We start from the raw sequence: 16,844 nt of genomic DNA, 5'->3' as shown, positions 1-16,844 counted from the left end.
TTATGAAGGAACTGGAGCATCTCACCTATGAGGAAAAGCTGAGAGAGCTGGGACAGAGAAAAGAAGGCTCAGGGGGAATCTCATCAATGCATATGCACCTGAAGGGAGGGTGCAAAGAGGACAGAGCCAGGCTCTTTCCATTGGTGTCCAGTGACAGGACAAGAGGCTGTGGGCACAAACTGAAACACAGGAGGGTCCATCCGAACATCAGGAAAGACTTTTTTTTGACCTCGAAGGTGACTGAGCACTGGAACAGGTTGTCCAGAGAGGTGGTGGAGTTTCCCTCCTTGGAGATATTCAAAAGCCATTTGGACATGGTCTTAGGCAACTGGCTCTAGGTGACCTTGTTTGAACATGGGGGTTGGACCAGATGACTTCCAGAGGTTCCATCCAGCCTCAGCCATTCTTTGAATTTGGCACTGAAACTGGTGAATGGTCTAGAGAACAAGTCTTATGAGGAGCAGCTGAGGGAACTGGAGCTGTTTAGCCTGGAGAAAAGGAGACTGAGGAGAGACCTTATCGCTCTCTACAACTACCTGAATGGAGGTCATAGCAAGGAGGGTGTTAGTCTCTTCTCCCTTGTAACAAGTGATAGGACAAGAGTAAATGGCCTCAGGTTGTGCCAGGGGAGGTTTAGACTGGATATTAGGAAACATTTCTTCATGGAAAGGGTTGTCAAGCATTGGAACAGGCTGCCCAGGGAAGTGGTTGAGTCACCTGGAGGTATTATATTTAAAAGACATGTAGATGTGGTGCTTAGGGACATGGTTTAGTGGTTGACTTGGCAGTGTTAGGTTTCAGTTGTACTTGATGATCTTAAGGGTCTTTTCCACCCTAAATGATTTTGTGATTCTGTGCATTGGATTTATAGCAACCATAGTAATAATTGAATACTAGACTATTCAAGTCTCATGACTGATTAAGCACAATGTCAAGTATCCATTATGTTCTTGGAAATGAGAAGGATATAGCAAAGATGACAGCAAGCAGTGTTAATGGAGCATTCTCTGGGGATCACTAGAAAAACTAGGAATGCTGAGGAAATTCTCATGAGATACTTTAGGTTAGATGCAGAGTTTTTTGGTTGCTTTTTTGAATCTCATTAGTATACTTGTACGCGTGTTAACATGGCTATATCATAGTTCTTCAAATAAGAGGAGTGGCATAAGAGTTGTCAATATGAGTCAAGTTATATACTCAAGAGCATCACAAATTGCTTTCTGCAGTATGTTTTTTACTGGTTAATTTATGGCAGTGCATGCTTAATCAAGCCTTTTGGTGTGGTTTCTTTATCAGCCACTGGTGCTGCAACCACCATCTATGCAGTTGAGGCAGATGGTGACCCAAATACTGGATTTGAAAAGTCAAAGGAGCTAGGAGAAGTACAGTATCTTATTAAATGGAAAGGCTGGTCACATATCCACAATACTTGGGAAACTGAGGAAACGCTGAAGCAACAAAATGTTAAAGGAATGAAGAAACTGGACAACTATAAGAAAAAGGATCAGGAAACAAAACGCTGGTGAGTATTTTTATAACTATTTCCATGTCGCATATTTTTTTGTAACAATATAGATGTTTTATTGTGTTTCTGTGAGTTCTGTTACATCTTTGTGACAGCATAGTTTTAAGTGCCTATACAACAGGATACAAAAGCTTTAAAGTAGAAGCTTCTGTAACACCTTATGATCCTGTAAGATTCTGAGCATACCAACTTGACCTGAGCAAGTGAGAATGCTTGCACATCTTGTAAAATCAAGCCTTTAAGGAAGCAGCTTCTGCACCTAGATTTTAATGTGTCTGTTATAAATGAAGTTTTAAGATGGGTGGTGGGTTTTCTGTTCTTGTTTTTTAATCTTACCTTTTACTAATTTTGTCATTGATTGTATTTTGATCAGAATTCTTCAGGAATTGCTGCAGAAATTAAAAAAAAATCCAGAAATGGCTAAAGCACTCAAAACATTACAGCATTTAGTTTTCTTGGTCAAAGCCTCAGAACCAAGAAGTGGAAAAAAATCCTTACTATCCTGCTATGTTTTCTATTGCATTTTGTTAATATGTTTAATACAATCTATGAATAGTGGTGGGATTTTTAGTGATTCCTACTCATAAGATAGATTCTTATAGTGAACCATCAGTGTTGTTCTGTGAAAATACCATGTGAAGTACACTCCTCATTCTTGAGAACAGATATTGTAAATGATCCACGTCTAGTACAAGCCATTAGCTGATAGTTATGTGTCTTGATAAGCTTTCTTTGTCATCAGCGATGAGGTACCTAGGCCAGATGCAACAATTTTATAACAGGAATTTTTTGAGTTGTAGCTTCTTCAAAGAAGCTCTCTAAGCAGCATTCCTATGGTGCTTACGTTCAGAGCTTTAAAATTGCCATATTTTCTTAGTTTTAGAACTATACAATGTAATAAGTGCTGCAAATAAATTCCCATTTCAGGCTGAAAAATGCTTCCCCGGAAGACGTGGAATATTATAACTGCCAGCAGGAACTTACAGATGATCTACATAAACAATATCAAATAGTGGAAAGGATAATTGGTATGTGACAAACTTCTAGATGGAAAACAGTGTTAAGAATATTGCAAGTTTATTGCTTGCATGTTGAATTTATAATTAAGAAATGTAGGTTATTGATATCCCTAACAACTTAAGGCAAAAGAAAATCTCTGATGAAGAGAAAAGTTGTCATATTGTCTTTGCTGTGAAACTAGTTCATTTTGTCTTATCATGTAAAATTAGTACTTTCTTAAAATACAGAAGGAAAATATTGATCTGGTATCTCTCATGCATTTCTGCAGCTCATTCAAATCAGAAATCAGCAGCTGGTTATCCAGATTACTATTGCAAATGGCAGGGTCTGCCTTACTCAGAATGTAGCTGGGAAGATGGTGCTCTCATTGCCAAAAAATTTCAGACGTGTATTGATGAGTATTTTAGCAGAAATCAATCCAAGACCACTCCATTTAAAGACTGCAAGGTGAGTGTGTAATTTCAGTTTCAGTTGTGATAATAAAAAATTTGATGTGTTTTACACATCCACAAAAAAGATTCATATTATAAAATATTTTTTGAATGTTGTCCAGAACTATAATAATGATAGCTATATTTATATATACAGCAAGTATCACTATTAAGAATAGCCTTTTGTAGATATTTGTTCCCTACTTATTTTATTGCCATTCAAAGATGGAATTGTTTAGTACTTTAATTTGTTTTAAAAATAAGCTTTGTGAATGAGTTCATGTCATTTTTGTTGTGGAATTTAAATCAGGAGTCAAACTAATTTTAGCTTGCAAGTGGTTTGATATTGTTATATGGCCTAGATGTCTGTGATGAATAAAGACTAGACTTGGTGACCAAATTCCTACTGCTACTTTGTTTCTATAAGAAGACATTTTGGTAACTTCACTTACTAGTAGGACTGATGCTTAATTTGTTTTTGACAGATTCTAAAACAGAGGCCAAGATTTGTTGCACTAAAGAAGCAACCATCTTATATTGGAGGACATGACAGTTTAGAATTAAGAGATTATCAGTTAAATGGACTGAACTGGCTTGCTCACTCATGGTGCAAGTAAGTATAGTCTTAAATTAGTCTTACTGGTTTTAATTTGAAAGCATTTATAAATTTATTTATTTATTTTTGTTATTGTTTTTGTTTTTTTAGAGGGAATAGTTGTATTCTTGCAGATGAAATGGGTCTGGGTAAAACAATACAAACAATTTCTTTTCTGAACTACCTGTTTCACGAACATCAACTGTATGGGCCTTTCTTGCTAGTCGTACCACTTTCTACCTTGACATCTTGGCAAAGAGAGATTCAAACTTGGGCTCCTCAGATGAATGCTGTGGTTTACTTAGGAGATATAACTAGCAGAAATATGGTGAGTATTTCTTTGTATCACTGAAAAAGATTAGTGGTAAACAAGACTCGCTTCATGTTCCTGTCTTATGCTAATCTCCAATATATTGATTAGGAATGAGCAAACTTATTGGAAAATTGTATGTGTTTAAAATGCAAATTAAAAGCATAAATTTTGATCTGATATAAATGTATGTGAAAAATTTCATTCCTGCTTAATAATAAAAAGGACTAAAAATGCAACCTTGCATTTTAAAATAAATTGTCTTTTGTCATGTGATTATTTAGGTGCATAAAATAAATATTTAAGCCAGACAGACATAATCTTTATTCATTTTCTGAAAGGAAGAATGTAAGTCACCTTATCCATTAAAGTTAAAAAAACAAAACAAGACAAACACACACACCAAACCAAAACTAAACTAAAACCAACAAACAAAACAAAACAAAAAAAAACAAACAAAAACCAAACACAATAAACCCACCACAAAACACACGCACACAAAAAAACCCACAAAAAAGCACCAACCAAAAAACACCCCCACTACCATTTAATAACTTAAAAAAAGCTTCGCATGTTATGTTTCTTTTTTGTGATCTGATTCTTTTATGTCACTTAACGTCTATATTGCTATAGTACCTGAAGTCATCCCGATCAATGAGACCATTTTTCTCTAGCTTATAGTTCACTTGGTTCTTCTTGTAGATAAGAACTCATGAATGGATGCATCCACAGACCAAGCGATTAAAATTTAATATACTTCTAACAACTTATGAAATTTTGCTGAAGGATAAGGTAATCACACTTACTTTTTCAGGGAGATAAAATCATTTGTAGAATGTAAAACTCCTTTAGATTTGGGACATATTTGGGTTCTGGGCCATTAAATGGATGGGTAGTATGACAGCTTTACTCTTGGAAGTGTGACTGAAGTTTTCTTTAAGCACTTTTAGATTTTATATGTGTGTGGTGAGGCTTTCTGCTCCCTCTCTTCCCACCTCCCACTCTCCCCATATCAAGTGGGTAAAACTCATTTTTCTTCAGTTTGCTTGAGCTTCACATTACTGTATTAATTTCTTCACATCTCAAAATCTCTACTTTTCTGTTAGACTATCATCCAGGAACTGAAAAAACAAAACAAACCCTAGCCCCAAACACCTGTGATTCGCAACTCTGAAATCCCATGTTTTATCTTAGTATTTGCTTGTGCAGTTTTATGTATACGTATATTACTGCTCTCCTCATGATGGTAGCACTTAGAGTTACTGTTAATCCTAATAGCATATGGAAATTCTAATTGTAAAAGTTCTGTTTGTTGGCTTTCTATTTCATTTGTTTGTACATGCTGGAAAGAAGAGAGTCAATAGTGGAGGGGTTTTTTTGTCAGTTGAAAATGTATAGATCATTTTTTTTGCCTTCTTCCTCTCCAAGTATAAACTTGGTTTATACTTTCCTTTTAAACTTGGGATGCCTTCATAGCCTTTTGTTGAATCTAGCAAACATAAAAAACATAATTAATACTAAAAACATATAGGTATCTATTATTAAAATAAAAGGAGTGATGGTGTATATATAACCTCATGTAAAATGTCAGAAATTTCATATTAACTTGTATAATGTTTCCCCCCCCATTTCTTTAAGTCATTCCTTGGTGGTCTGAATTGGGTATTTATAGGAGTTGATGAAGCTCATCGTTTAAAAAATGATGATTCCCTTCTGTACAAGACTTTAATAGACTTTAAGTCTAATCATCGTCTTCTTATTACTGGAACCCCTCTGCAAAACTCCCTCAAAGAGCTTTGGTCTTTGCTGCACTTCATCATGCCAGAAAAGTAAGGAACATGTTTTTTGTTTTGTTTTTTTTTTGTGATCAAGTTTCTTACAGCGGAATATTGTAGTGATTGGAGAATCAATAAAGAACTGCATTGTGAAAGAGTTTAAATATTTTATATAAAATAGATGCACATATTTTTCATGCTGCTCTGATAAATCGTTTTGGTAGTAGTTGTCACTGTTTCTGTTTTAGCAGTCCACAAAAAAGGTGGATTGATGTATGGCTCAGAACCCTGAAAAGACACTTCATCTTAATCTAATAGGAAAATCACATGGATTTACTCTAGGGAAACAGAATGGGACTGAGGATGTCTTCTTTTCTGTGTTAGTACCGTGAATGAAAACAAGTGTCCGATATCCAGTAGTTCAGTCAAGTAGTTCAGTCAGGCAGCCAATTTGCCTTTATGGTTTGCATAGAACAGGTTTACTGTATTGACATTCTATACTGACCTCTGTTTATATCTGGGATAAATAAGAGCACATGTTCCTTTCAGATATCTTGTAAATACAAAGCACTGTAGCTCCAATTAGTTTCAGAGCTATGCATTGCACTGACTTCTTCAGAACCTTACAAGCAAAGATTGTTATGTGACACCTATTCCTTCATTTGATCACAAAGTACATTCTCTTAGTCTGTTAGCACATACCAGAGAATAATCACATTTCAGCTAGTCCATACAAGCTGCAAAAGGTATGTGAAGTGGTCAGTTCTATTGCACTTCCTCCAGCTATACAATTGTTTTTTCATTCTGCTCTTGAGAAATATAATGGAATTTTTGCAGCCTTCTACCTGGGTTTTCATATAGAAAAATAAAATGTTGGATTTTCACTGGAGAAATTAAAATTCAGTAGTTTGTTTTGAATTTTCATTCTGCAGAAGTTTGGAAATTTCCACTCTCCTATTTGCAGACAAAATATTTGGAATTTCTTGTGAGATGCAAATTCGGAAACTTATTTAATAAAACAGAAGAGATTGGGGAAGAAGTCCATACGAGTTTGTGCACATGTGGTATATTTATGGTCTTTGTGTATCTGCATTCATGGTATGTCACTATTTTACCCTTATTCTTTCTTGAAGGTTTTCTTCCTGGGAAGATTTTGAAGAGGAGCATGGCAAAGGGAGAGAGTTTGGTTATGCAAGTCTTCACAAAGAACTTGAACCATTTCTACTCAGAAGAGTTAAAAAAGATGTAGAAAAGTCTTTACCTGCTAAAGTTGAACAAATTTTGAGGATGGAAATGAGTGCATTGCAGAAGCAATATTACAAGTAATGACATTTTAAAATTCCTGCTATTTTAATGATATATCTATATGAAAATTACTGAAGTGTAATAGTTCTCACATTGCAATTTGAACTGATATTTTGAGAGCTTACATCCTTCATATTTCCACAAATGGTTAGAAATTACTTCAACTGCACATTCTATATCATAGGTGGATTTTAACCAGGAATTATAAAGCCCTGAGTAAAGGTTCAAAAGGCAGTACCTCAGGCTTTTTGAACATCATGATGGAACTGAAGAAGTGTTGTAACCATTGCTACCTCATTAAACCACCAGATGATAATGAATTCTATAATAAACAGGAGGCCTTACAGGTAATACCTCTTTTTTTTTTTAATTTTTAAAAATGTTTTTACATCTCTAATATGCACACATTAATTTTATAGTGTTCTGGAAGTTTATTAGTTCTTACTAAAGTACATTAAAAAAGAACAAATTCTTTATTAAATGTGCATCCCAGGTTTTACAGGTAAGTGAATTGATTATTTTATTTGTTTGTTTCTTAACTAGAACTGAGTAATAGAGAGATCAGTACTAAATAAAATATCTCTGTCTTGAATTATGATCAAAATAAAAAGGAAATAGTTTGAAATAGTCTGTGTATTTTCAGACTGAAAAAACTGAAGACTTATTTTAAACCCAGATTAAAATAGAGCAGTTAAATAAACAGGTAAATAGAATATAAATGCAAATGCATGTGACTGGCAGTGCACTAACAATCCATGTGATAGGAGAAAGTAATCTGCAGAATCTCTTTAAGCTTTTTTGCAATCAAACACTGTTCTCTGCATGCCTTCAAACAACCAAAGTGAAAGGAAATAAAAGTAATAAACATCCAAAGCTTAGTCTGGTTGTTTTGTTATTATGAATGAAAACAGTTATAGCATCACTACCAAAGATGGTCTGTGATTGTGTTGTGGGTTTATAGTTTGGGGTGTTTTTGTAAAGGTTAACTAATCTTTGTACTAAAACTGTTGAGAACCACAGCAACAAATAAAAGGACTGATTGATGCAGTCTATAACAACATAAATGGTTCTAAAGATCAGGGTTTTTTTCTGTAAGCTTTGAAGTTCATAATTTAAATACTTTCCCAAAACTAATAGTTTGAAATCACAAACGGTCACTGCACAAGCTATTTTTTATAATAAAGTGCTTATCAAAGCTAAAGGATGTTTCATTTGCAACTTGGCACACTCTAACTACCTAGATTTATAATTAAACTCATCAGAACTGTTCAGCCATTATTGCTAATAATTGCGTACTTGTAATCATGATTTCCTTGGCTCATTTGAATAAGCTTTGTTAGCTCTAATGATGCATCCTTCTCATTTCTGGCATAAAGAATAAAAGCACATAACTCAATTTTTTTTATTTCCTAAAATTCTATCCTGAGCCTCTTCAGATAAAGAACCCTAATGTTTTCAACGTTAAATTTGACATGCACCTGAATTTCTGTTCTAGTTGTTTCCACTGGAGCTGAGAAGGCTTAACATTGTAACCTAGCTAAAGCCTGTTGACCTCTACAAACAAGATACCTCTCACTTTTTTCTTGCCTGAGAAACTTGACTGATTAGGCATTGTTTAAAAAAGCTTAGAGGATCAAGTAGCAATGCTTATTTCTGTTCAAAAGACAGAAAGTGAGGAGCAAGTAGTACTAAGGTAGTCTCTTTGTTGTTTTTTATTTGGTTGAAAAGAACTTGAGTCTACACTGCAACTGCTCTAACTCATAGCACAGTATATTTACTTAATATTTTAATGAAATGTTAAGATGCTGTTCTATGAGCCAGAGCTGAGAAATGCATTTATTTGAAAAACATGCTAGTCAGTTATCCTGTTGATTTAAGTTAGAGTGCTTAATGCTTTTATAATGAGTTTATACAAGATCGGGACTGACTAAATACTTATTAAACTTTCATGTTCAGTTAATGAATGTCTAACCATCTGCAGTGTATATTATTGTTGAAGTGAACTTATTTTGCAATGCACATTTTCTTGTAGCATTTAATACGTAGCAGCGGGAAACTAATCCTTCTTGACAAGTTACTGATTCGTCTACGAGAACGTGGCAACAGAGTACTGATTTTCTCTCAGATGGTGAGGATGCTAGACATACTAGCAGAGTATTTGAAGTATCGTCAATTTCCCTTTCAGGTGAGAATTTTTCTGGTAGTAGCCAAGAAGCCTTGATCTTTACCACTTTATCCTTTTTGTAGATTTATGAAAGTTTAATTTTACATACAGGAAAAGACTGGCAATTAATGCATGCTAAAGAGTATTTTGAAGTTAAACTGATGAATTAGAAAGATGAAGTGTTTACATTACTTTTATTCCACCCCACCCCCTCAGTTGTTTTGACAATTGAGAATTCAAGTTGCTCTGATTAGAATATAGAAGGAATTCCTTTTTAACTGTATTATTCAATCTCTTTAGAGACTTGATGGATCAATAAAAGGGGAATTGAGGAAACAAGCACTGGATCATTTTAATGCAGAAGGATCAGAGGTATGGTATTAGTGGGTTGTTGATTTTTTAATCTACTCAGCTTTATTTTCCTCCCGTTTCTATTGCCTAGACTATAAGGTTTGCAACTCTTAACAAACAAAACCCACAACAACAACAAAAAATCCTCAAAAAACAAACACCAAAAGAATTAAAAAAAAAATAAAAAGGAGGAAACAGAATTTATTAAAATGGTCTTTAACTAATAAAACTACACAGTTATATTTTTAGTAATTTTAAGTACTATATAAAAACTGGATAATTTATTTTGTTACATAGGACTTAATCCTTCAATTATTACAGCACTGAACTTTTACACAAGCTTTTGACATCAAAAACCAACTTAGGCAATGGGCAGAACTGAGTTTAATAGCTTTAAATCTGGCTTCTACTAACTTCATTTTTTGGCTCTTATTTTCTTGCCCTGGAAAAAATGGAAGAAATAATTTCTAGCCATTGTTTGTGTACCACTTAAGATTCCTAGGTTATTTAGATTTTCTACTATGGAAGCCATTCCATACCTTTGATAATCTTAGGTCTTTTGTCCTACACTGACAGAGTTTTTCAGTAATAGAAGCATAACATCTGTCAGTTGCTGCTGAGCTTATGTTTCTGCTGTGGTTGAGGAGGAAGGACTTCATTTCATAACATAAATTTGAGATATTTGTTAAATACAGAAGTTAGTTCAGGTTTAAGTTTCTGTTAGGTTGGTGCAAAAGTAATTGCAATTTTGGACCGTGAATTTTAAATCATTATAACTAGGCTCAAACACATTTTATTAATCACAATAGAAACCATTGCAATCAACACATTTTTGCCAACAAGAAATAAATTTGTTTATTCCTATGAAAATCCATGCTTCGGGATTTGACGAACTCTTGGAAAGCATTTTCTGCATCCTGCTGGTTGTGGAAGCATTTTCCCTGCAAAAAGTTGTCAAGATGCTTGAAGAAGTGGTAGTCAGTTGGTGAGAGGTCAGGTGAATATGGTAGATGAGGCAAAAATTCATAGCCCAATTCATTAAACTTTTGAAGCATTGGTTATGCGACGTGCAATCGGGCAGTTGTGGAGAAGAATTGGGCCCTTTGTGTTGACCAATGCCAGCTGCAGGCATTGCAGTTTTCAGTGCATCTCATTGATTTGCTGAGCATCTTTCTCAGATGTAATGGTTTCACTGGGATTCAGAAAACTGTAGTGGATCAGACCAGCAGCAAACCACCAGTGACCATGACCTTTTTTGGTGCAAGTTTGGCTTTGGGAAGTGCTTTGGAGCTTCTTCTTGGTCCAGCCACTAAGCTGGTCATCACCTGTTGTTGTATAAAATCCACTTTTCGTCACACATCACAATCTGATCGAGAAATGGTTCATTGTTGTTGCGCAGAATAAGAGAAGATGACACTTTGAAATGACAATTTTTTTGGGTTTTGGTCAGCTTATGAGGCACCCACTTATCGAGCTTTTTCACCTTTCCAATTTGCTTCAAATGCTGAACGACCGTAGAATGGTCGACGTTGAGTTCTTTGGCAACTTCTCGTGTAGTTGTAAGAGGATCAGCTTTGATGATTGCTCTCAATTGGTTGTTGTCAACCTCTGATGGCCGGCCGCTATGCTCCTCATCTTCAAGGCTCGTCTCCTTTGTGAAACTTCTTGAACCACGACTGCACTGTACGTTCATTAGCAGTTCCTGGGCCAAATGCGTTGTTGATGTTGCGAATAGTCTCCACTGCTTTATGACCCATTTTGAACTCGAATAAGAAAATTGCTGGAATTTGCTTTTTGTCTAACAACATTTCCATAGTCTAAAATAAATATAAAATCATCAGCAAGTAATGAGCAAAAAAAACATAAAGCGAGAAAAGTATATTAAAATAATGTATAACGTAACCACATTTATTTAAGAATGTATTCCAATATCAAACAGCAAATTTCAACAATGCAAAAACCGCAATTCCTTTTGCACCAACCTAATTTGATAAGGTCACCAGCCTAATGGATGAAGGGAAGGCAGTGGATGTAGTTTTTCTGGATTTTAGTAAGGTTTTTGCTACTGTCCTTCACAGCATCCTTCTGGACACATTGTCCAACTGTGAGATGAGTGGATTCATGGTGCACTGTGTGAAGAACTGGCCAAAGGGCAGAGCTCAAAGGGTTATAGTGAATGGGACTGCATCTGATTGGCGACCAGTCACCAGTGGTGTTCCTCAGTGCTTGATTCTAGGGCCGGTTCTGTTCAATATTTTTATCAATGGCCTGGAAGAAAGAGTTGAAGGCACCACCAGTTTGCTGATGATACTAAACTGGGAGGTGCTGTTGACTCTCTTGAGGGGCAAGAGGCCTTTCAGGGGGATCTAGGTAGATTGGATCATTGGGCAATGATTAATGGCAACAAATTTAACAAGTCAAAATGCCAGATTCTGTACCTGGAATGAAGTAATGGTGGGCACAGGTATAGACTAGGGAGAAGTAGCTGGAGAGCAGCCCTGCAGAAAGGGGTCTGGGGGTGCTGGTTGATAGTAGGCTCAATAAGAGTCAGTAGTGTGCCCTGGCAGCCAAGAGGGCAAACCACATCCTGGGATGCATTAAACACAGCATAACCAACCAGTCAGAAGAGGTGATTATCCCTCTGTATTCAGCCTTGGTGCAGCCTCACCTTGCGTACTGTGTAGTTCTGGGCATGACAATTTAAGAAGGATGTTAAGGTCCTTGAATGTGTCCAGTGGAGGGCAACAAAGCTGGTGAAAGGGCTGGAAGGAATGTCTTATGAGGAGCGGCTAAGGACTCTGGGCTTGTCTATTAATAGTTTGGAGAAAAGGAGGCTGAGGGTCAACCTCATTGCTCTCTGCAGCTTCCTGAGGAGGAGAAGTGGAGAGCGAGGTGCTGATCTCTACTCTCTGGTGTCCAGTGATAGGACACATGGAAATGATTCAAAGCTGCACCAGGGGATGTTCAGACTGGACATTAGGAAGCATTTCTTTACCAAGAGGGTGGTCAAACACTGGAACAGGCTTACTAGAGAGGTGGTCGATGCCCCATGCTTGCCAGTGTTTAAGAGGCATTTAGACAATGCCCTTAATAATAAGCTTTAACTTTTGATCAGCCTTGAAGTGATCAGGCTAGATGGACTAGATGATCATTGTATGTCCCTTCCGACTGTAATAGTCTAGTCTAGTCTATTCTAATAGTAATATATTGACTCTAACCATGACAAGCACCTTATTGTATTACAAGTCTAACATATGTTTATGATATACTTTAAAAAGTGTATGAGTTCATAATCTGCTCCACACAGCATATAAAGAAGTGTCATATTGGTTCATTGAAGAATATTATAGCTAATATATATAAAGCTATTTCTTATTTTGTAATTTCAGGACTTCTGCTTTTTGCTCTCTACCAGAGCTGGAGGGTTAGGTATAAACTTGGCATCTGCTGACACTGTAGTTATATTTGATTCTGACTGGAATCCACAGAATGATCTGCAAGCACAGGCTAGAGCTCATAGGATTGGACAGAAGAAACAGGTATGCACACTTGTCTTTTTAAGCTCCAAACCTGAAGGCGGGTTTCATATGGTAGCCATAAGCTGTCTGTCTGGGCCATTGCAGTCCTCATGTATTTTGCGAATAATTAATACCTGCCAAGAATGTCTAAAAATGTTAATAATACTAATTTGCCTTTTAAAAATAAATCTTAAAATCTCCCTATATGGTGAGATTGCACAGCAGCTGTAGTATATGGATGGGTAGAGAGAAGAGTTGTGGACTTGTCCCATTTTCATTGGCATCATGTAATTCTAGAAAGTAACTGTTATACTTCAGGAGCATCTGTTTTACTTAAAGTTAAATACTTCATAGTTCTCTTTGGGTTTCTTTCTTGCAGAAGACTTCAAGTAGCAATCAGATATAACACTTTTCCTTGTGGCAATGCTTGTGCCTAATCACAGAAGTTTAGAGAGAAGAGGTCTAAGAATTTCTTTCATTTTTTTTAAAAAAATAATTTATGTAGAGACTATGGTAACACGATTGACTTGTTTCATATACGAAATACTAGTTCAATAAGATTTAGAAGATTTATAATCATGACTAAAATTTCTCCCTGTTGTTGCTCAAGGGTTTTTTGTTAACTTCATCTGAATATTGTTTTCATGTGTAATTTGTGAGCATGTAAATAAAGCCTTTTTTATAACATGCATAGGTTAATATTTATCGGCTAGTCACAAAAGGATCAGTAGAAGAAGATATTCTTGAAAGAGCCAAGAAAAAGATGGTGTTAGATCACTTAGTAATTCAGAGAATGGACACTACAGGGAAAACTGTGCTACATACAGGCTCTACTCCTTCCAGGTATATTTGTTTATTCTTTCATATTAACTTATGCCGAAGTATACCTGACTATTTAAGTAAAAATGCAAGTCATTTCACTTGGTTAATAAAAGGCAAAAAATATGTGGTAAGAAGTTATGTAAGTAAAGACTGCAAATTATATTGTCTTTGAATATTTTTTTACATATTAAATATGACTTTTATTTAGGTCAAAATTACGTTTGATTGACTCATGGTTATAGTAATTTGAAAAAGTGTTTATCTGAAACTTTCTGTATTTCAGCTCAACACCTTTTAATAAAGAAGAGTTATCAGCAATTTTGAAGTTTGGTGCTGAGGAACTTTTTAAAGAACCTGAAGGGGAAGAAGAGGAACCTCAGGTAAATGGAACAGTGGATCTACAATTGATGGACAGAGAAACTAAAAATACATATGAATTGTTTTGTTGTAAAGAGAAATTTCTTTTTCAGGAAATGGATATAGATGAAATCCTGAAGAGGGCTGAAACTCGAGAAAATGAGCCAGGACCACTAACTGTAGGAGATGAGTTGCTTTCACAGTTCAAGGTATCACTCTGTTCCCTCCCTCTTCCCTTAATTATACTTTCCTCTATAAATACTATTTCTTCTTCTTTTGTGTACCTATTAATCTTTTCTTCATTCTTATGAAACAGGTGCAACAATAAGTCAACTCTTTGGTCTTTCACCTATATAGGATAATTACTGACAGTGCAAACATTTAAAAATGCATAATGTATTTTGCTAACAAAACAAGAAATATATTTACAAATATATTAGTCTTTGATTTAATTATTAGAAAACTGGGGAAGACTGTTTTTAATGTAATGCTTTATGCTGTTAAGAACCTGTGGTACTTTTAAAAACAGAGAATGAAGTTTGGATTTCTTAGTTGATGACTTTTAGAAATTCCTTTGATCCCCCTGTAAACATGAATGGTAAATATGCTTTACTGGATAACACTTAAAATATTAAGTGCATCCAAATTGTGTGTGATGGTTTGGGTTTGGTTTGGGGTTTTTTTTTGTGTAACTTTTTGTTCTTGTTTAGGTTTGGTGTGTGTGGTGTGGTTTTACTTGTTTTTTCTTTAAAGCAGGGCAGGACTTTTTTAGATCAGTAGAGTACTAAATCACTTCCCTGCTAATCATTCATTTCCAACATCTTGTGATTTCTACAGTTTATGAATGTTTGGTTGGCTCTACATTATTATAGTTTCATGTTAACTCAGGAATTCAGTTAGACTTGCTTTCTGCTTTGAAGGAAATTAAATAACCACAGCTATTGGGGAGGCATTTCATAGTGTTTCTATATTACTCAACTTGTAAAAGAAGAAAAATATTCTCACCTTTATATTCAGCCATGTTGCATGGAGTGTGTATTTTTCATATATGAAAATACTTTCATTAAAGACAGTGTTTCATTAAGCATTTTACGTGTACACTTTGTATATATAAATAAATATAATATGCCATTCTGAACTAAGTTTTCCTAAAATATCAATTATTGACTCTTTGTTTAAATAAAATCATGCATTGTTTTGGTGAAAATACTTATGTTCCTATACATAAGGTGGCTAACTTTTCCAATATGGATGAAGATGACATTGAGTTGGAACCGGAACAAAATTTAAGAAACTGGGAAGAAATCATTCCAGAAGTCCAGCGACGACGAATAGAAGAGGAGGAAAGACAAAAAGAGCTTGAAGAAATATATATGCTCCCAAGGATGAGAAACTGTGCAAAACAGGTATCTCTGGGTTTTGACCAACTAACTTGTTGTTGTGTTTGTTTGTTTTTTCATTACTGTTGTTTTAACTTGTACTTTTCACCCCCCATTTTTGACAGGCTAGATAGCACATTATTAAAATGTTTTAGTCACATAGCTTTGAACTACTTAATCTGAAATTCCAGATCAGCTTTAATGGAAGCGAAGGGAAATGCAGTAGAAGCAGAAGATATTCTGGATCTGATAGTGACTCCATCTCAGAAAGAAAACGACCAAAAAAACGTGGACGACCACGAACTATTCCTCGAGAAAATATTAAAGGATTTAGTGACGCGGAGATTAGGCGGTAAGACGTGGGAGGACATGCATGCTTAAAGGGACAAAACATATTTTTTTATAATTTTAGAGTTTGAAAATATGGAAAACAGTCTGTTTTTCCTGAATGTAGTTGAAAAATTTTATTCTAGTCATTTAAGCCTTTACTCTTTGTAGTTTGAGGTGCTGACATAAGGAAGTGTTATATCCAGAATTTAAACCTATTTTGGTGAGGAATTACATTGGGTTTGAAAAATGTTCTCAATTGTTTTACAGTCTTTTAATATGTATTATTCTTCCTACATCCCCTGAAGACAATGATTTCAAAAACCGATTTCTAAAATGGGTGAGCTTTTTTTTTTACCCCACAAACAAAATATTCTACTTCCCATCATTTAACCTAAAAACTATAGTTGAAGAAAGGATACTCACATTTTTGTGGAAATACCTACAAGAGGTTCAGCAAGTTTTGTTTTATTTAAGATATCTTGCCATTGTAATTGAATAATGTTATATGGTGCTTTGTAAAACTAAAAAAAATACAAAATCAATTTTGATAAGATATGGTGGTTTAATCTTGGTAGGCAGCTAAACACCACACAGCTGCTTGCTCAGTCTCCTCCAAAGGGAGTGGGGAGAGAATCACAAGGGTAAAAATGAGAAAACTCGTGTTGAGATGAAGCCAGTTTAATAGGCTAAGCAGAAATTGCATGTGCAAGCAAAGCAGAACAAGGAATAAGGAATTTATTCATTACTTCACATTACCAGGCAGGTATTTACCCATTTTCCGGAAAGCGGGGCTTCATCATGCGTAACAGTTACTTGGGAAGACAGATGCCATAATGAACATCCCCTCTCCCTCCTTCTTCCCCACAGTTTTTATTGCTGAGTATAACGTCATATTATATTGAATATCCCTTTGGTCAGTTGGGGTCAGCTGTCCCAGCTGTGTCCCCTCCCAGCTTTTTGTG

General features: G+C 35.4%; 1 protein-coding gene across 4 annotated transcripts in view; it reads left to right on the top strand.

The window, feature by feature from the left end:
- Positions 1-16,844, top strand: part of LOC308051387 (chromodomain-helicase-DNA-binding protein 1-like) — a gene marked incomplete at both ends in the record, with an annotated part of 76,108 nt that overhangs the window by 37,518 nt on the left and 21,746 nt on the right. For all 4 annotated transcript variants that reach the window (XM_080361815.1, XM_080361816.1, XM_080361814.1 and 1 more), the window contains 17 exons: positions 1,297-1,522; positions 2,453-2,553; positions 2,814-2,992; positions 3,462-3,589; positions 3,683-3,899; positions 4,584-4,673; positions 5,520-5,710; positions 6,790-6,978; positions 7,146-7,308; positions 8,994-9,146; positions 9,426-9,497; positions 12,866-13,015; positions 13,689-13,837; positions 14,100-14,196; positions 14,287-14,382; positions 15,403-15,579; positions 15,744-15,904. In XM_080361815.1, the coding sequence (XP_080217941.1) occupies positions 1,297-1,522; positions 2,453-2,553; positions 2,814-2,992; positions 3,462-3,589; positions 3,683-3,899; positions 4,584-4,673; positions 5,520-5,710; positions 6,790-6,978; positions 7,146-7,308; positions 8,994-9,146; positions 9,426-9,497; positions 12,866-13,015; positions 13,689-13,837; positions 14,100-14,196; positions 14,287-14,382; positions 15,403-15,579; positions 15,744-15,904 (2,539 nt within the window). The remainder of the gene's footprint in view (positions 1-1,296; positions 1,523-2,452; positions 2,554-2,813; positions 2,993-3,461; positions 3,590-3,682; positions 3,900-4,583; positions 4,674-5,519; positions 5,711-6,789; positions 6,979-7,145; positions 7,309-8,993; positions 9,147-9,425; positions 9,498-12,865; positions 13,016-13,688; positions 13,838-14,099; positions 14,197-14,286; positions 14,383-15,402; positions 15,580-15,743; positions 15,905-16,844) is intronic.

The sequence above is a fragment of the Nesoenas mayeri genome, assembly GCF_963082525.1.
Source record: "Nesoenas mayeri genome assembly, chromosome: W".
In the NCBI taxonomy this organism is placed as follows: Eukaryota; Metazoa; Chordata; class Aves; order Columbiformes; family Columbidae; genus Nesoenas; species Nesoenas mayeri.
Note: the sequence above shows the minus strand (reverse complement) of the source record. Positions and strands in the feature narration are given on the sequence as shown.